This window comes from Excalfactoria chinensis, chromosome 2, assembly GCF_039878825.1.
Source record: "Excalfactoria chinensis isolate bCotChi1 chromosome 2, bCotChi1.hap2, whole genome shotgun sequence".
Taxonomy (NCBI): domain Eukaryota; kingdom Metazoa; phylum Chordata; class Aves; order Galliformes; family Phasianidae; genus Excalfactoria; species Excalfactoria chinensis.
In genome coordinates, this window is record NC_092826.1 from 97,427,159 (window position 1) to 97,447,887 (window position 20,729).

At 40.0% G+C, this 20,729-nt stretch overlaps 1 protein-coding gene across 9 annotated transcripts in view; it reads right to left on the bottom strand.

Moving 5' to 3' along the window:
• Positions 1 to 20,729, bottom strand: part of ELMO1 (engulfment and cell motility 1) — a 313,893-nt gene continuing 293,164 nt past the window's right edge. For all 9 annotated transcript variants that reach the window (XM_072328207.1, XM_072328212.1, XM_072328206.1 and 6 more), the window contains 5 exons: positions 19,952 to 20,064; positions 13,088 to 13,195; positions 10,013 to 10,095; positions 4,765 to 4,842; positions 1 to 1,341 (listed from right to left, as the gene is read on the bottom strand). In XM_072328207.1, the coding sequence (XP_072184308.1) occupies positions 1,141 to 1,341; positions 4,765 to 4,842; positions 10,013 to 10,095; positions 13,088 to 13,195; positions 19,952 to 20,064 (583 nt within the window). In that variant the 3' untranslated portion in view covers positions 1 to 1,140. The remainder of the gene's footprint in view (positions 1,342 to 4,764; positions 4,843 to 10,012; positions 10,096 to 13,087; positions 13,196 to 19,951; positions 20,065 to 20,729) is intronic.

The window sequence follows — 20,729 nt, forward strand, 5'->3', positions numbered from 1 at the left end:
TTCCGAGAATCATCACAACTCAGATTTTTATTCAACAGCAAAGTTGAAGGGAATATTGTTTTTTCCCCTCAGGGCAAGTGTTCCAAATGGAAATTAAGTAAAAATATTGTTCCCCAAAAGTACTCACAATGAAATTAGTTTTCATTAAATATATTTGTCTGGCAAAATAAAAAATAAAATAAAATTAGAACCCGTAAAAAAGAAAATCCCTTGCAAATTCGTAACACTGTAGCAATGACAACAATGTAAACCTAAATGTCTGCTAGTTGTAATCAACTCATGGAAATTACTGTTGAACTTTGGACCAAGAAAATAAAAATCACTCTGAGTAGCAACAAGCCAATTTTAGAGGCAGTTGAGGCTTAGGGAATGCTACAGGGACGGGGCACACTAGTGGCTTCATAAACAGTTTGTGCTAGTGGACTGCTAGTGTAGGGCTATTTGAGAGCTGGGAGGAAAAGAAGTTAAAAGCTGTTGCGGCATCACAGCATATGGTACAGCAAAAACCTGCAGACTTTCCATTCTGGGAGCTGATCAGTTGGGTGAAGGCCAGTGACAAGAGCTGAGATGACAGTGGAAAGAACAATGACAGTGATGAACGGTGCGAGTACTGGGAAGCAGTTGCATTTTTTTGTCTTTTTTTTTTGTCATTGCATTGGATTCAGTTGTGAGCAAACTCCTGGGAGTATCTGGGGAAATCTTCTGCTTACAGTAGCTGCTGCTTCTCCCTACCTCCCTCCTCCTTCCAGTTAGAGCCTCTGCTCTGACAAGTGGATGCCAGAGGCATGCGGTTTGGTAGCGTCGTCCTTTAGTTAAGAATGTCTATTCCAGTATTAAAAATGTAAAAAAAGTCCTCGAGAGGGTGCTTCTTAGTGGCAGTCTTCGCCTTAAGCAAGGCCAATGGCCTGCAATTAAAAGTTAATTAAAGCAATGTGGATTTGGATGAGCAATGGGAAAGATGGGAATGGGGAAGGAAAGGATGCAGGGAGCGGGGAAGAATGCAAGTGTTTCTACATCCCTCCCCAAAGCCAAAATCCAAGGTGCACAAGTGGGTTTCTGTTTTTCTCACACACTCTTCTTTTTTTTACTATCTCTCCAGTTATAATATTTCCAGTTTCGAAGCAAGTTTCAGTGGCAGCCTCAGTTACAGTCATAAACAAAGTCATAGTTGCTGGGCTCCTTTGGGATAGGGGGAGGAGCATCTGGGATCTGTATATTTTCCAAGTCAAGGAGGCGTAGCTTTATCTCCATGCTGAGCAGCGTATCTAAGTCGTTTCGTGTCAAATCACTCAACATATCCTTCCCAAGGAGGGCATTCAGCCCATCGGTCCATACACAGTACTGCACAGGGAAAAGAGAAAAATTGTCATTAATAGACTTTCTGGATACAGACTAATTGTCTGGTTTGGTCTTCTACAGTTATTGCTCCCTCAGGACTTACGAAGCGACCTAAAATGAGGTCGATTCATTCTACTACATCATATGACGAAGAAGGCATGTTCCAATAAGCTGCTCAGAAAATAAAGAATGCTCCAAAAGTAGGAAAAAATGACCTCTAGATGGTTTGACAGTTAGATGTTTGATTCAAACTTCTTGTAGAATGTTCCTCAGAGTTTAAGTGAGAAAGAATGAAACTTCACCTAGGATAAAGAATATTTGGAGTTGTCTCCTTCTCCTCCTCCTTTTCCAGAGCATGATTCTCTTACATAAAACTCCTGTTACCAAGACAACTAAATTGTGGACAACCCATTCATTGAGGCATTCAAGGCCAAGCTGGAAGGGGCTCTGGACAAACAAAACTAACTAGTGGGTGGCAACCCTGCCTATGTCAGGGTTATTGGGAATTGGAATTAGATGATATTTATGGTCCCCTCTTGCCTGTGCTATTCTATTTTTTGTATGAAGCTAAATTAGCTGATTTCCAGCTCAAATTCCCCTTGACTCTTTCCATAAGAAATCTTCTATAAACTACCTAGTTTAATCTATAGTAAAACAAACCACAACAAGGTGGTATCAATAGACCTGTGCAGAGATCTGCTCTTGTTGACATATCTGTGCCTACTTTACAGAGTACAAAATAACGTACTGTGAAAACTGCGGTGCCAGTCAATGCTGCATCCGTCATGAAAATAACATGCTGAGTTACCTGGTGTGATTCTAAATGCTGCAAATGCTGAAAGGGTCTCTAAAACCCCCTCTTTATTGTTAGCTTTCTCCTAATAGAAGATGCTATCTTTCTCAATGGCTGACAGCTTGAGACAAACACTGGCTGAATAACTTCAAATACATAACAAACCCGTGGGAGATTGGTGATGTACAGTCAACTTATATCAAAATGAGCCTCTTTCATTTATTACTACAGGCCATTTATTCAACCATGAACAGAAGCACTCAAATGCTATCATCTAAAAATAAAGAGTTCAATCGTGAACTTGTGTCCTAGTTTGCAGGAGAAAATTAAATCAACCATAACTACATTTTTATCTTACAAATACTTCTGCTAGATTTCATGCCAAAACTTGGATTTTAAATTTAGCTGACCATTTGCTACATGATATTGGCAAATCTAAAGATAGCCACAGCTGACTTCATCCTACAGAAGAAATGAAGATTATTTTAAAGAAAGATGGAGAAGAAGCCCCCTCCTGGGGTATGCCTTCATCCAGAAGAAGGGCATGTTTTTCAAATAGGATGGTTAACACACATCAACATCCCAAGTGAAATCCGACCCATTTAAGTCAGTACCACAAGAGCACCAGAGCTAGAATTTCACTCAGGGTATTGGTAAGCCAAGCTGCAGCTTTAATGTGATTAGCTGTACAAAAGAGACTCCAGGGTTCAGATCAGCTGTGTAGAAGAGACGTGAGGGTTCAGGCTGTCCTGCTAACAAGTACCAAGGAAACAATTTCCCTACTTATTCTAAGCTTTCAAAGTGTGATACTGAAGACTTCTAAGGCATGCAACTACTGTGGAGAGTATGCAGAATATCAAGAAAAGAAAAAAAAGCTACTCTAGACCTGTAATTATTTTTAAGCATACTACAGTTTTATTTATTTCTTTCTTTATTTTAATGACCAACTTGAAATCTTTCTTTGGGATTATTTTCCTAGCATTCACTTTCAATAGAAAGGAATAGAAAGGCAAAGGGCTCTGCTCAAGTTACAGAAGTGCAGAGCATCCCTTCAACAGATGCAGCACCTGACGTAAATCGTCCATCACTTGCTCAGCGAGTATGGTCAGGACTTTCTCTGGGGAGGAATACCAGTGATCCAGAAAGCAGAATTGTGATTCTCTCCTCTTCCAGATATAACTCATTCAGGGCCCACAGAAACTAAATTCTGGCCAGAATTCAAATGAGTGCAATGGCCTGGAAAAGGGGATTCCTCTCTAATCTCCATATTGGCAAGTGCCTCTAATTAAACCGCACATTTTGAGCAGAGAGAAATCCTAATGAGGAGGTAGAAAAAAACAGGCATTCATTCAATTGCTTTTCTCTTTTTTATATTCAAAACAGAATAAGAGCCACTGAAAAATTAATTTACTACAGATTCATTTCCATTAAATTCCAGTGAAATCTAATTATAGCCTACTTCATCAGTTTCTCTGTCAAAAATCAAGGATAAGATTAATCCATCTTTTTGCTATGTAGTTGAAACCAGCTATTAGTATTCAAATGAAAAACAAATATGATGAAGTGATCTCTCAGTGCTGAATCCTCTGGCTAGCAGTAAGCTCCAACAGATGGCTAAGGGTATCGCCATACTTAAGCGTGCAAGAAAGAGGTCCAAATCTCAATGACATTGGTTCTGTAATGAGATTTTATTAAAAAAAATACCTCAGAAGTCAAGCAGTGGAGCCAGACAATGAGAAAGATTGCACAGGCTCCATCTCTGAAAGTTTTCCAGATCCATCTGGATGCAGCCCCAGGCAATCTGGTCTGAGCTCACTGCTGACCTGCTTTGAGCAAGAGGTTAAACTGAGGACCTCCCAAGGTCCCTTACAACTTGTATTATCCTTTCATACCAGTTGTTTTTGGGACACATTAGATTCCCATGTTCAAACCTCTCTCTGCAAGTCACAAGGACTTCAGAAAAAAACCTCTCTATATCTGACCAGAAAGTCACAGGCACTAACATCATTTCCAGCTCTTTACACAAAGCTATCCGAATCTTGAGGTGCCACCTGTGAAATCTCAGTGTTGCTAAATCAGCATTTTTATCAACAAGATAAAACACAACACAAAATTGAGACCCTATGTTTGTATAACCTCCCTTGATTATTCAGGCATGGTCAAGAGGAGCTGAGGACAGCAGTGATTTACAAAGTTTGGCTGTACAAATCATTCAAGTTCATGAAACTGAATACATAGCAAAGTATTTCAGCATCTAACACAGACCAGACAAAGAATAATCTTTATTGCACCAGGAAATGGTGAGCCAGGTCTGTGGAACTGTGAGGTTTTCCCAGCCTCTCTTCTTTCCCTTACTTATAGTTTTCATTTCAGTAGGTCTTAGAAATATTGTCCTGGATTTTGTCCCCCATGGTACTCTGTGACACACAAATGCAAAACACACAGCTCAGGATACACATGAAAACTGCAGGTCTTGCTCCCATGCTAATCTCTCTGCTTTCAGTTTGTTGTGGGATATGACACAGGTTCAGACTAATCTGTACTCCGTAATAGGGTGACTATTCCTATGTTCTTAAACAGCTGAAGAACTGAGAGGGCTTCAAAGGAGCTTCTGTGCTCTGAACTTGACTCACCTCATGCTTGTCTGGAGCAATGAAATTCAACTGACCGCTTGAGTCATACAATATAGAGAACGCAAGCTCTAGCACTTCCTGGAAAAAAGACAAACATATGTTAATGTCAAAAGAGGAATTCATACATGTAGGTCTTTCTTTCCTAGCCCTTACTCCCCCAGACAAATGGGAAAATAAGCAATGGTATTACCCTGGCCTGGCCAAAGCCATGGCAGTACCAGAACACTGCAAGAGATTGACACAGCAGGAACACCAACATAGACGCTTCAGGTAAAATTCACTCTCTGCTGACTGTTGCTCACTCAGTGAGGACTAAAATCAACAAAACCCATAAAAGTGCACTTGGAAAACGGTGAAATTAGAAATTCCCAGAAGATTTCTGCCATTTAGTCTTTACCAGAACCAGAACCAGCACATGTAAAGTGAAATATCTGGCTCAGTTGTAAGAACCCAGGCGAATCTTGGGAGAGGACAAACAAACAACTTTTTCCTCCTGAGCACTGAAGCTGTAACAACTTCAAAGGTGACAAGGTGAATTCACTAAGCACTGGTCTTCCCTAAAGAGTACCCGGAGCTGGGTTTCTACAGGGAAACCCAACCAATGTGAATAAATACTGAACTTTCACTGGCTGACAGTGAGCACACAAGGATTTTATCATGGTTACCACACACATCGCTATAAGCACTGCTACAACCATTTCCCAACCTGTAAGTAATAACTTTATGGAAAAAAGACCTGGTTACAATGGGAGAGTGCTGACTCAGAACTACTTTGATCTGTATCATACATCCTGTTCTTTTTGCCTCTTGGCTTCCCGAGCCTCATAAAGTTGATCACCAGCTGACTCTCAGCTGACAACAGGCCCTACGCTGCCAGCAGCAATAACAGCACAGCTTCTTAAATTTGCTACACTAAGTTTTAAAATAGGAGTTGACTGCAGGGATGGTGGTTTAGACTCCTACCTTCATATCCTGGTCCAACACATGCACACATCCTTGGATTTCAGTAACGGCTGCTTTATTTTTGAGTTTGTGTGATTAAGAGTGGAGTCTGAACCATAGAAACCTGTAATCATTAAGGATAATCTTGGCTGATGAGAGATCAGGATCTCATGGGAAATGCTGCTGATTTCCCCGAGTACAGTTATTAGGTCCAATTTGCAATATTGCCAAGCCACGGGAGACAAGTCTGTGCTAAATCCCCAAGGAAGATGCAGCTACTCCAACTGTTGGTACGCTAAGTAAACAAATTGCTCGTGGCTCGCACAGCCTTTCTGTGCGTTTGTTAGCCATGTCTCTAAGCCACACCTTATTAAGAGTGATATCCCTCATTAAGGAAACAAATTTACTGCTGCCCACACAAACCTGGCATTATCTCCTCACAGTGTTATAAATTACTGACATCAGAACATGCCAAGTCATGCAGCTGAGGTTGTGAAAATGAAAGATATCGTTGACAAAAGGGCTTGCACTGCTGTCCTACGATGTTCCTGAATTTCATGAAAGTCAACAATTCTATTGGCCTGGTTTCGGATTGTTTGTCCTTTGGAGAATTTCAAGGGGTTGAAGATTTTGTTCATTCCAAAAAAAGGAAAAAGAGAGAAAAGCCCTGTTTGAGAGAGGAACATGAAAGCAAGCCACAGATTCAGTCACTCCTAAGCAGGTAGACAGAAGTGACTAGATTTAAGGCACCAAGCTTCTTTTTACGTGCAAAGTGGGAAGTTTGGCAGCCCTGGCTTCAGTTTGACTTCTTTGTTCACTGCCCCAGAGACCAACAGCTCAGGAATTACAGCTCTCCGGCTCCAGCATCTCTGCCATCTCATGCACAGCAAACTATCAAGAGAAGTGGAAGCCTAAGGCTGGAGTTGCCATCTGGTCTTCCACATTGATGGAGGTCACAGTATCTGACTGATTTGTCAGACACCCACCTGGTTGTGTTCTGTTCCTATCAAGGACAGGTGATTTTGAGGATTCAGCAATTCCTGGAGGAGGACCAGTAGTCTCCACTAGCCATCTGTGATTTTCTCTGCCATCTTCTGTTCTATTTTCCAACTTTTCTCAAAGGCATTTTCTACTCCAGCCTTTTCCAACACTTGCTCTTGCTGTCAGATTTTAACTCTCTCCCATTCCTTTGAATCTGTTCTTTCCTTGTTTTGCTTTATTTCTCCCTCACTTCAACCTGCTGAACTTAGCACCTTGGCACTCTTAAGTCCTTGCCCTCTTGCATGTTTTGGACACCTGCCCTTCCCTAGGTGCTTGTAAGGGGAAACACTGCTGGGACCCATAACGTGTCTCTCTTTTGAGGTACATCCCTGATAAAGAAGAGACTGTTCAACAACAATTCCTGTTCCTTGGTCCCAACTCCACAGGGAAGACTCCTGGTACCAGCACGAGGGGAAGCTTGCTCTTCCACTCCCTAAACTTTCCTCTCTCTCCCGCTACCTGGGCCAATTGGAGAAATGCTATTTAGATAAAAAGGTATTTAAAGGGTCTGTAGTTGAGTGACCCCATACAACTGGAACGACCTCTCTCTGTCACCAATGCTGGTGTCTTTGTGAAGGCTGAGTAAACTTAATGAAGTTTACTTGCCAGACCCAAGAGTTCCTCCTGAGAGAACTATATACATATATGCTGTTACAGGGCACTTCTTCAACCAACATGAAATAAAAGGGAAGCTGCAGGAGTACAGGGAAGTGAGCAGAATCATTTCTGCAGACTAAATGGGCACCAGCCCTCAATGCTACTGCATCAGCAAAAACAGGCTGATAGAATAACGAATACACAGCAATATTTTATCGAAATTATTCTCTTATGCTTTGCTTTGAATGCTGCAAAATGTAGAACATTTAATTTCCTTGAAATTAATTAATATTACTCAAGAGTTAGAAAAGAGGACTTTAACTACAATTTAAAAGCACAAGTAAGATGAATAACAGTGGTCCTATCAAGCAGCTTCCGCTTCATGAGCATGCAAATTCCAACTCAGTTTATCTCTTATTTATTTCTAAATGGCCCCACTGGAAGAATAACAGCCATGTGCCGGCAAATATTGAGATGCTGAAGCCTTTGCTATGGACATTCTGCCAATTCCAGCTATGCTCACAGCTGTGGCATTCTGCCATTCAATTTTCCTTTCAGCCAATGAATAAACATTACAGTGGTTGATATGTATATATATAGCCACCCTATACATACATACATATGCACTACACACAAAAAGAATGCGCTGGTCGAAAAGCCCTCATAAAAAAATATATCATCAATTGTGAAAAATCAGGAAGTAAAAGATTTAATACCCTGAACTCAGACAAGATGCAATCTATGCTTGGCTTTTTCCTCTTTATCTCGCTGTCCATTGTTTGGTACTCAGTAAATAATGCTGTTATTCCTATGATGCTGCAATATGAAGTTGTTGCAGTACTGCTCAGTTTTGTTTGGGAAGACAAATAAATTCCCAAATACAGTGATTTCCAAGGGAAAATAAAATGAAAGAAAATAAAGAACAACTAAGCAAAACACAACAAAACAGAACAAAACAAAACCATCAGAAATTGTAAAAAAACACAATAATCGTTGCTTGGATCAGAAATTGAATGCTCCAGCTGCGGATGGAGCTGTGCTAACTATCAGTTCCTCATCTTCACATTCTCAGACTGAGTTTTACACTAATCCAAAGCAATTTTACTGAGGAAATGGAGCAGTGCTGACAGCTGAGGACAAACGGATCTGCAGCGTTGCTATTTAGCATTAAATACTATTGAGACATTTCTGCTCCATAAAGATGACAAATTTCCATCACTGCCGCCCACGGCTTTCATTGCTCCTACCTTTCCTTTTTGTGAGGATGTATGAGAGCTAAGACAAGGAAACACTAAAAATACTTTATATGCATCATAGAAATGTCCCAGCCAAATACTCTTCATGGTTCAGTTGTAAATTGAGGTAGGAGTTCTATGTAATCTATTGTGTACATGTGTGTGTTATTGCTCTGATTCAGAAAATCAACAAGGAAAGATATTGTCGGGATATTTTTTTTCTTGCATGGCTTGACTTCTTTCATTTCTCACCATGCAAACTCAATGCTGAAAAGGGATGACAGTATCCTGATAAACCACCTTGCATTTGTGAGAAACACAGACTAATTGAGACAGTAGTTAAGGTAAGAAAGGTCAGTAATGAAGCTGCAATGATTGTGTGACATGGTTTTGACACTTTCAATTTCTATGGCTTTCCTCTCAACTCTTCTCCAGTATTTGTTTGAACACTAAATGTATGCAATTTATTCTTAAGGTGCTGAAGAAGGGACTCTTAACTTTACAATTCTGTCCATAAAAATCTCTTGTTTGTTCCAAACCCCTTCACTTGCAGGTACTTGAAATTCTGATCCAGCTTCCAAAGCTCATGATGTGGTTCTAGGTCAGACTGAACATCACTGGGATCTGATCCCTTCTTGTCAAGTCAGACAGTTAAATCTGATTGAAACTTCATGAATATATGTAATACAATATGGATGAAGACCTTTACCTCCAAGGGTGTCAGAATTTGCTAGTAACTCAATTTCTTCTTACTGTGGTGGCAGTGCTTACTAACAAAAACTGTGCAAGACTCTGGCACTGAACAACTTGAGTCTTAGCGTCAGCTCAATTTGAAATTCTGATAGAGTGGCATAAATCCAACTTAGGATGACCGCTGTCTCCTAATTTTCTTTCCAAATGCACAGCTGAATACATCCTTATACACCTCATTAATTGACTACCACCTACCTTACATCCTTTTGTTGGCAATTATTTTTCTATCTGAATGGACCTCAAGTTATCACCAGCCGAACATTAATTGCAATTTTGGCATGTGCTGGTATTCAATGAATGTGAACTCATCAGAGAATACAGCTGGAACAAACCAGTTATTAATCAGAGCAATAGAAGAGTAGGTACCGAAAGTCACTGCTGCCATGTTCTGTAGCAGTGGTCAAAACTGCTTTGCTTTAGAAGTGGAAGACATCGCTACTAAAGGCTATCCTAATGTGCTCTGGGCATATCGCAATGAACATCTGCCAGGAAATCTGAGTAAAGGACAGTAGGTTGTCCTAACTATTCAACTCAAATGGTCTGAGGTGAAAACAAAGCATGTGTGCATACACAGAAAGGTGTCAGTTTGGAATGGAAAATATCTGTTACTTCAGGGCAGGTGGGGTTGACCAGTCTTGCTTTCTTCAGGGTGTGCATGCATATGAATTTGAGAGCCATACCTTGTTTTGTTTAAGAGCTCCTTTCTCCTTCATGTGAGGGCAGTCTTTCCCAGTCACAACAGCTTTTATATCTGCCACTGGCACTGCATTAAAGCAAAAATCCGAGAAGCAACAACAACAACAACAAAAACAAACAAACAAAAGCAGAAAATGAGTTAAAAACAAGATGTGTAAAAGCTACAAAGTCTAAAAAGAACCAAGACTAATGTGTTAAAAATGTCACCCCTTGCCATTTCCAGCCTGTTCTAAGAAAGCTGTAAGAAAACAACCAGAAGAAGCAATAACAATTCTTGACAAGCTTTCACAGATGTGGATAAAAAGCTGAGTCTTTTCTTGCCTGTTGAGGCTACCTTGGGAAAGAGCACTTCATAGACACGTGCATCTGCATTTGGACAGGTTTTGTGTGCATTTGTATATCTTAACAACACATGCTGATTTCTCTCTTACTAATGTAATATTCCTGCCTGCCCTCTTGTTGCTCTTCCCAGGGCCTCTGGGTTAGGACTCTGCTAAACAGAGGATGCTGAGTGAATTGGACTCTTGATCTCTGTTGATGCTGCTGCCCTTCTGCTAATGTCTACATGCATTTTTCAAATACGTACTTCTTTATCTAATTACCATCAGCATTTTAGTTCCTTCGAGTATGAACAGGAATGAGGACCTACCAAGGCTTATAATAACCCATTTCAATTGCTTTCAAAGGAAAAATGTTCAGAAATCATTAAAAAACCAAAAGGCAGAAAAAAGTCTTGGAAGCTGCTGTCACTCAGTCACATTCACAGGGTAAACCTAGTGAGGTCACCAAAGCATACATATCCCTAAGCTCCAAGTGGAATTCAATTTTCCAATCGTGATTACAATATGGAGAATCTATACACTCCACAATACAATATGGACAGTGAGTGACAGAAAGTTTTCTACAATCTATAAATTCTCCATAACCACTGCGACTCAGTAATGCATCATATATATAGAACAGCATAATAACATTCAAGCCTGAAAGACTTGAAGTGGTATCAGAAGCTGACTACAAAATGCTAGAGGGTGTGAGCACAGATGTGGCATGCTCACAACAAATAAAGCCCTGAAAAAGAGGGAAGCTGCTTTCTGTCCCAGCTGGAATCCGCAGTTTGTTTAACCCTGCCAGCCTGAAGAGAGAGATGACACCCACAGAAGTAAAAACTTCTAAGTAAAAAACATTTATTTTTGGAAATAGACACCAGTTATTCAAGCTTGGCAAGGAGCACACAAAACGGTTATTCTTCTCAGCCCTACAGCTTCTCATCCACCTATTTTATTTCATCTGCTGATCTGTTCACAAATCCTAACAATCTAAACTGACTGCGAAAAGTGAGAAGAATGAGAAGGTCTAAAGGCGTATCCTTCCCCAGAGATGCAGGCCATCGTGTTTTGCACATGGAGGACAATGTTAAACATAATATTCAGACCTTTGCAACCCACAATTCAGTACGAGGGTATCCAAGAACACCTGAGTATTTCTGGAAATTGTTCTGTCAAATTCTCAATCCAGTTTGGCTTGACATGCTTAGAATAATAACGACACTTTACAATCTTACATCGTGTAATATTCCGAACTCTCTTTTATCAAAGTCCAGCGGGGAGGCACAATGATACTTGACATGATACATTCTCCATAGTCTTTAAATCTGCTCTCCCAACATGATCACTGCATTCCCATACAGGCTCATGAGCCTGCAAGAAACGCAAATGTGAAGTGAAGCCTGCAGTCAGGGTTGGGGTTTTCACTGTTGAAATATGCTCAAAGCAAACAAATCTGAGAACTGCTGGTCTAGTAACTGTGCCTGCAATTCGAATGTGACCTTCACTCTTTTTCTGTCATTCCGACACTACTGTAACTTTCAAGAGCTATTTCTCTCAGCCTTGCCCAGTAAAATAGTGTCTCACAGTGCCAATGCAGCAATATGAGATCCTGTCCTACATTCTACCAGGACTGCAGTAAGAGCCTGAGGCATCCTGAAGGTATTGAAAAGAAATGAACGTGACTATGAAATGACAGGGCTTCAACATCAGACAGGTTCTTCTTTCTCTCACAGCCCGAGTTTGGGAGCACTTAGAAATTTTAAAAGGTAGTGCCTGCAGATAGGCTGGGGATCAGAAAGGAGAAACAAGTCTTTGTTTTACTAATACAAAGAAGAGTCTGAATCACTGATTCCTTTCTTTCTCAATTTTCAGTCTGAAGAAACTTCTAACATCTACAGAAATTATTCTTTTTGTTATTCCACAACAAAGATGGAACTACCAACCTGAATTCTTGTACAAGCTTGTCTGATTTGACAATGACAAGAATGGCACTTATGACTTATGGCAGTTCAGACAGGAATAAAAAGCAATGATTCCTTATTCAATACTTATTTCTTCGTTATCATTTTCTGGTGATGGAACTACACCAGCCACTGTCTCAGACATCAAAAATACTTTCCCAGAACTCCAGGTGAAACCTCTCCAAGTTATGTTGAAGGACTAAGGATAAATTTTCTAGAGAGCATGATTTTCTGAAGGGCTCCAAAATGACTTTAGTCCCTACAAAACATCCCAAGAAATCTCCTGGCAGAGGCTGTCACAAAAGGCACATCTCCTCCCAACGAAGGAATGTGGAGTCTTTTGAACAGCGTTCAAAGCCACTTGCTATGATAATGAAGAAGGCCTCTGTTTGCCTCCAAAAGGACCTCTAATTTTTCAGGCAGTCACTAGATTGTTTGCAACAGAAGAAACAGCTGTCTTCATGGACAGGATGCGCTTCTGAATATGCCAAACTATTTTAATGTGACATCTGCAGTTAGACAATGAATGAAAATAAACTGCGTTCCTCTCCATGAAATGCAGGACGTTTCCAAATTGAATGAAATTACAAGCTCATTGGAAAGCTGAGCTCAGTCCTCATATACGCTTGCCAAAACTAGGACAGCAGTATTTGAAAGCATGAGGAAATGTTCTCTGCTTTCTATCTCCATAAAAGAGCTGCTGATAATGTCCCGTATTAAGAAAAAAACACTACACGTTATAGAAGCAGCACAATCCTTGTGCATAACTTACATTTATCCTGCAAGGAATCGTGGGGTACTTCTCCCTGGGGACTTTCTTCCAAGTCTCCGTAGTGCAAGACCTTGTGATTAGGTGAAAGTCGACAATACCAAAATTTGTCTGTTAAAATAAATGCACAAAACAAGGTCAGTGACTTGCTTTCATCTGCATTATCAACTGTGTACACAAATGAGGAGCTAAGGGAAGAAACATCCTTTTGTTTTTTGAAGAAATGTTTGGGGTGTAGGAAAGTAGGGCAGGGATTTTGCTCTGTAATTTCACTTGGCTCAACAAAATCGGCATCTACCATTTCTGTCTTGATTTTGTTGCTGGTTCCTAACATGAACATTAGCAAGAAACAGCTCACTTGGTTTTACACGATATTGCATACACTCATGTACAAAAGACTAAGTAACCACTGCATTGAGAGGATAACTTTAACGTACCCACAAAAGCTTTCATGTTTTGCATGTTTTGTGAAAATTAAATGAAATTTGGACACCCCAAACCTGATACATTTGAAATATCCCATTACATAAACATTTTGACCCATAGCTTTTTAGACACTAGAGGACTGTATTCATAGAGAGAATGGGAACAACAAACATGCAAAGATTTAAAAAACAAACATTAACTCCCCTGTCTTGTAGATGACTTACTGGTTGGTGTGCCCACAAAAGTACACATACCACACTCCTCTTTGCATTTCATCCCTTGCTAGGAGATACATATTTTATGTCTCTGGCTTCTCAGGATATAACTTCTCTTAACATTATTTATTAGATCTACATCCAGCTGGGATAAAAGGCTGGGGGAGCTAGGCAGCCATAATAGCGAGCCTGCGTATACCCATCTGGATGTTAGCAAAGGAAGGACTCTTTGGATCCTTTAGGAGAGTGCTGGCTTCGTGATTTTAAATGCAGTGCAATATGAGACAGAGAAAGGCAACTCAGTTTTGAATGGCAAAAGATGGCTTCCGCATGTTTCTTTAAATTTATTTGTCAAGGTGGGAAAAAAAGGTTTGGTGAAAATAAACCACACATTTCAAACCATTTTCTGAGCATGCGTCCCCTTCTGAATGGTTTCAAAAGATGTGATAAAACACTTGAAAAGGGTCAAAACAGTGATGGGGAAGATTTTGATTATTTGCTTCATAGGCATAAAGAATAGTAAAAGGTTTAGGGGTAGGAGAGCCCTTGATGAAGATATTGTGATACAAAGAGATGCTGAAATATAAGCATCTTGTAAGCAGAACATATGATATTACAGTATAGAGTCAAGAGGAAAACCCACTTACAAAGCTTATGAAATGAGAGAGCAGGAGTCCTCACTCAGTAGACTCTCACCTGAAGAACACACACAAAGCCAATTCACTAGAGAAGTTTGTGCATCCCCAAAGGATGCGTGTGAAACTTTTATAGATTCAGACCTTTCACAGGGAACTCTACTGGAAACATTTCACAACCTGAAGCTTTAAAAATACATCCCATTGGACCTGATGGTAGAGCAACTCGCCCCTTCTCTACCCAAGGAAAAGATACTGCTGTGCAGAGGAAGGTTCTTACACCTACCTTTCACTTCAGCCTCAAAAGAATTCAAAAGAATACACCTTTCAGACAGTACAATTACAACTGCCATTTTTGTCCTAATAAAAACCAGCACAGTCTCACTCCTTTGTCAGTAACTCAGCCAAGATGTTGCAACTGAAAAATAAATATATATGCCATGATCTCCTTTCGGCTTCACACAAACAGGCTGCATTTTTTACTGAGGGCCTGAAAAGGTTGCTTCCTTAAACTCCTAACAGTGAGAGCATTCTGGTAACCTTGTTCCCATTTCAGTTCTTTGCTCGGATAATAAAGGGGAAAAAATCCTCAGAGAAAATTTTTGTACTTCGTTTTTAGGAAGGGATGGTTTTATCTGAAGAAACCCTATCTATCTATATATCTATCTCTGGAAGCATATGGAGCCTTTTCCAGCAAGTCCCCATAACCCAAGGTTAATTAAAGAACTAACAGCCGTAGACTGCAGCTTGAAGCATGTCCAGTGTGATTCTCCCATGGGTTCACTAATAACTGCCATTGTACCACGGATAAGTTGTCAAGGGGAAAACCCTAAAATGAAATCTGTACATGGAACTAACAAGGGTCCCTCAGCTGCAGCCAGGCTGAGCCGGGTGGATCGGCACATTGGCAGCAGAGCACAGGCCTCACTGCACCAAGAAGCCCCTGTAGCCACCTCAGCCTTGTCTATCGGGGCTTCATTTTACCTCTAGGTTACCAGACAATATCCTGTGTATATAAGCACATGGTGCCTCAGAGGGGAACAGCTATGAACATGACGAGCGTTGATCTACTGTAGTGCAGGTGCTGAACTCAGTTTTATTGGATGTGGTGTGTATACAGCATCACTGCAGTCAAAATAAATATCAAATGAAATTGCTCCCACTGACAAGGAGGGTGAAGAAGCCTTAATTACACAGCAGAATGTGGGAAGTGGTGAGCATTTGTTTTCAGATTTAAACTGATAACATTCAAAAAATAAGCAACAGAAAAAGGACAACCCTGTGCTCTTTACTATCATCAAAATGTGATGCTTATAAAACAATGGAAAATTACAGATCAAAACCTAAAGAACCCTTAAACTCAAGTCTGTGGAGCTGAAGTGCAACAAGAGGTTCTGTGGGCAGATCTGCGCTTGGGAATAGCTGGAGCCGGGGCAGCTGCCAGCTCAGGAAAGAGTGAAGGACATTTTGTTCAGAGCAGAGCCAGATTTACATAGATGCATTCTCACGGAGTTGCCCCGCAGCCTAAGTCACCTCTATGAGATACAAGACTAACTTTGTGCCAAGTGTTATTACACCTGAAGGAAGGCCTGCGATTCCATCGCAGCGTTCAGGCACTATTATTTAAGCTTGTCACTGAGTTTTTCTGTCTAGTAGCAGCCCTCTGATGCAATTAAATTTAAACGCTAGGGATTCTTCTTTGGGAAACAATTATTCTTTCTGCTTTTCTTTTCTTTTTAATGAGTTCTTGATTTTTTTTTGTTTGGTTTTTTTTTGACTTTCAAACAATTGCTAGAGCAGTCAGTGGGTTAAATACATCGTGGCACATTGTTAAAGACTACAGACAAGGTTAAAGAAAAAAAAACAAACACTAACAACAAAACCAACCACAAATTTGGCTGGAAGAGTAATATTCAAAACTATGACCAAACAGTAGAGCACAGAACATTGTGCTGATGGGCTACACAGTGCTTGACCATTCATACGGTGTTTCCAAGTGCATTAATAGCCAGTGACTCATATGCCCTTAACAATGCTACTCCAAGTGAAGAATTGCTGTGATTACTGTAGAAGTGCTCTGTGTTGGAGCCTGGAGACAATAGCTCAGATATTAATGGAAAAATGTCTGAGAGTACACATTTTCTCCCAGAATATGTTCCAGATTACTAAAAATAAACAAGCTTTTTTCTTTTTTTCCAGATGAATGCTGCTCTCAGATTTAGCGAAAGGAACATGTTTTAATGTCAGTAAAATCATACATATTTGTACGTGGATTTAAAATACGTGTGTGGACTCACCCTGTTTCTTTCAGCATGTTGTGTTTCTTTCAGATACTCACCACAGTGACACGCTGTCACTCTAGCTGGCCTTAAATGGTTAGACAGAAACCAGCAAGGCTCATAAACCATTTGCCATTAATTAGATGGTGGCAATGCTGGCGGTACATTTGGTTAACTGTTTTCTCTCAGCAAATCACCTGCTCAGAGGATATTACGCTTTATGGGTTTATAGAGCATGGAGCAAAGCAGAAGCAGAATCCTTTTGCAGAAAAAAAGACAAAGAGTGTGTTCATGTTCAGAATTGGGAGTCACTTCTAATGTCATGGAAACCTTGTCTTTGCTTGATTTTTTGCTTTATGTTTTCTCTTTGCAGGTTACTTAAAAAATATTCTGCCTTGTGTTTTTACTATAATGGTGTGCATCATCAGGCTTGTTTTTCCTTCCAAATAAAATCTGCCCAAGAAACCTCATCTTCAATTGCAAAATCACTTCAATATCATGCAATTTCTCTGTAATCTTTATAAAGCTAAAAGGGAAATTTATTTCCAAGAGTGCATCCAGTGACATTCACTACAAATATACTGGATGACAGCCTCAGAAGTGTCTATTATCATCAATAAAATGCCTCTATCTCCTACATAGCTCTACTAGAAAAAAATAACTTTGGGGGTTATAAAGAGCTTTGTAGGCTTTTGCTGTAGTCTTCATCTTTTCTTTTAGGAATTACCACAGCATGGAGAAAGCTAAAGAGGGCTGTCTGTCAGCTGATGTCCACAGTCAAAGAACAAAGTGGGAATTTGCAGAGCTTCACAAAATGCTACTGAACAATAACCAGAAGGGTAGACTAGATTTTACTATTTCATTTCCTATTGATTAAGAATGCCTAATAAAAACAGGAGTTAGTGCTGCAATTTGTCTGTGAAACACTGCAAGGCAAAGGCTGTGTACACTTTGAAAGTGGCGAGGATCCTGCTGGGACAACAGTGGTATTTCTGAATTTCAATTACAGAGAAACCCCGCTGAATGATAATACTACTCTGAACTGCAAAAGGCAGGGACTACATAGACCACACTGCTTAACCTTCAGCCCCACTCCCCACAAAGAATGACCTGTTGGACTGAGGTTTTCATGCGCCAACTATGTATGAAAGACTTTTCATCTCTTCTCAAAAGGCTGTAAGAGGCTGTAAGTTCCCTGCTTGTTTCTTTTTTTGTAAGTCAATTGTCTCAACTTAATGTGACTAACCATGTATGTCCTACCACATGTTCAAACAACAGTCTAAATTGAAGTTTGCTCTGGAGTCTTTATCATGGAATAATGCCAGTTAATTATTTTTTAAATAGGCAATTCAATGCTTTCAGCTTCTCCTGTGCAGGCCATGTTCAGGCTCCTCTTGTGTAACCTGTAGACTTGCAAAATATGAGACCTTATTTACTTCACATCAGCTGTCATTATTTGCTCTATTGGACAATGCCAAGCATTGTACATATGTGACTGTTCACAATTAAATGGCTTCGAAGCTGAACATGTTTATGTTTAATATGCTTTGCTTGTTCATTAGATCGCACAGTAATGGCTGTTGTGTCTGCTTCCTCCCTCCCTCCCAGGCAACACCTTACACTTTTGCTTCAGAGAATACAGGAAATCAAGCACAAACCATGCACAAATGTAAGGCACATGGAATCATGCCCTTGTAAACGGGCACGTATCTGACAAAAAAGCTCAACTTTATATTTCTGAGAAAATAAGCAAGTTCTTCAAGGCATGCCTACACATTTTCTTTGTTTCCAAAGAGTCATGAACCCTTTCAGCCCTGGAATAAATTAAACAAAGAAATTAATCTGATGTCCCATACAGTTCACTCCAAGGCATAATGCACAGCAGCCTTTTTAACTGTGGACCAGAAGATCAAGTCGATTTTTTCCTTTCTCATTTTATTTTCCTTGAAGTCCACTCGAATAAGTAAGTTAAGCCGATTTATGTACTCCAAGGTGTCTGATCCTCTGAATCACAGACTGACTACGGTTTAAAATAAAATAGTCTATCTTCATCTTGGAGATGTGCCCAAACAAGTATGTTCGCCAAAGACTTTGCTCCTTCCCTAGAATCTCAGTCATCTGGATAAAGGGTCTGAAAGGAATAAAATAAAGAACTCCCACAACTGATAGTTGAACAATACTATACCTCACTTTAGGTACTTTCACCTCACAAAGATGATCCTACAGGGGAAATATGCCTCCACACGAACTTTATACAGAAACCGCAGAGGAATATTCATGCTCCTTCCCTAAACTCTAAGCAAAGAGCTTTAGAGAGGCTTGCAGTCTTGACAGAGAAGGTATAAAGCTGCATCATAATTTTCTGTGACTTCTCTCTTTGATAAAGGCTTTGAATTTCCCAAAATAACCACTGCACATTAAGGAAATCTGCCTGCTTATTTCTTAGAACCAAGGCACTGCAGGGATTATTCCTTCTGTGAGGAAAGCAGTTTTCCACAATTAATTTGAATGTTGCAAATATTGATCCTCCGCAGTAAGTAACTTTGTATTTTGCATTGCATTTGCAGTGGGGAAGAAAACAGCAACCTTTATCCTCAAAATAGATGTTCTAAAGGGAATTTTTTTGATACAACCTCACATTAATCTGTTGAATTTACATTATGTTCCCATTATTTTGTTTTGAGAAAGAAGTACTCCTCTCTGAGGGGAAAAAGAACCATAAAGATTTGACTGTATTTAAATGAGCAGTAAATCTAGTACTGAGCAATGACTCATAGGATTGGGAAAATAATCTTCTCATGTCAATCATTATTCATCTAAGCGTACACAAATTACTGATCTAAGTGGCTTTTAAAAGCATATTTAAACACTATAATATATTTAATGTATATGGCAATACACAATAAAAACTAAGGACAGGCAGTACTAGAGGGAAGGGTGCAAAATGAGTTTGTATAAATGTTTTGGACATCTGCTGTTTGATTAGTAATAGAGGTTGAGATTTTGTTCAGAGAGAGAACAAGAAGTCTGGACACCAGGCAGACATGAAAATACTTAGTTCAGGGTGAGAGATGCTGTTTGAGATTTTCATCAAATGCTGGATTTGAATTCCAGATGAAGCCCAAACCAGTTCCAGTGAAACAGAAAATCCTACAATTGTATCTAGGAGATGCTTTCAGATGCCACCTGGTAAAAGCAGTCAGTCAGGACAGCAACAAAACCAAGGATCTTGCTAGTAGGACCAGTACTCATCCTCCCAACTTTCAGACAAAAGTGACAAAATAAATCCAGACCAGGCAGTCTGTGCTGTACCTTGCCGACGTCGACTGTTCAGTTTCCTAAAGCAGGTGCCCTCCACAAGTCGATTAAGACGTTGCTGCTTGATCAGTTCCAAGATCTCAGGCTGAATCTTCTCTTTCAGTTCCCTTGGGAAGAAAGAAAGAAAGCACGTGTGAGATTCAATCAAAACCCGTCCTCTTCTCTCTGAAACAAAGATGTTTATGTTCAAAAAGGAGACAAGTCAGAAGCATGCCCAGGTCAGAATCTAGCCTGTTTCAGAATAAGACTGTTTTCTCATAAAAGGGCATGGGAGTCAGGCGATCTCTGTTCTAGACATCTTCCTGCTACAGCATCAGTGTATGACTCAGGGAACTTACTTGTTTCTTAGCCTATGCAGCTAAAAATAACACTTGCTATAATGCACTGCCAAGCTTTCTCTGCAGCAAATAACACTCTTTCATCAGAGGAACATTATGAAGCTTATTCGAGGGTCTCTCATCTTTTCTTAAATGATGCTCTGCTAGTACACTTTACTAGCATTATTATTTAGGACAACACAAGAAGGCTAAAACACACTCTAAATCAACAAAAATAAACAACAGCGAACAGCGCTAATGAGCCAAAACAACGACCAGCTCTTTATGCCTGGTATTGAACTTAAGCTATTCAATTAATTCATTATTGGCAGAATTTGGTGGAAAAGTAACCCATGATGAGGACTGTTCAAGGATCAAGCTTTACCTTTGCCCAGAAGTGCAAAAAACAGCAGTGCATTTAGAAGCATTATCATATAGCCCCGAGAAAACCCAAT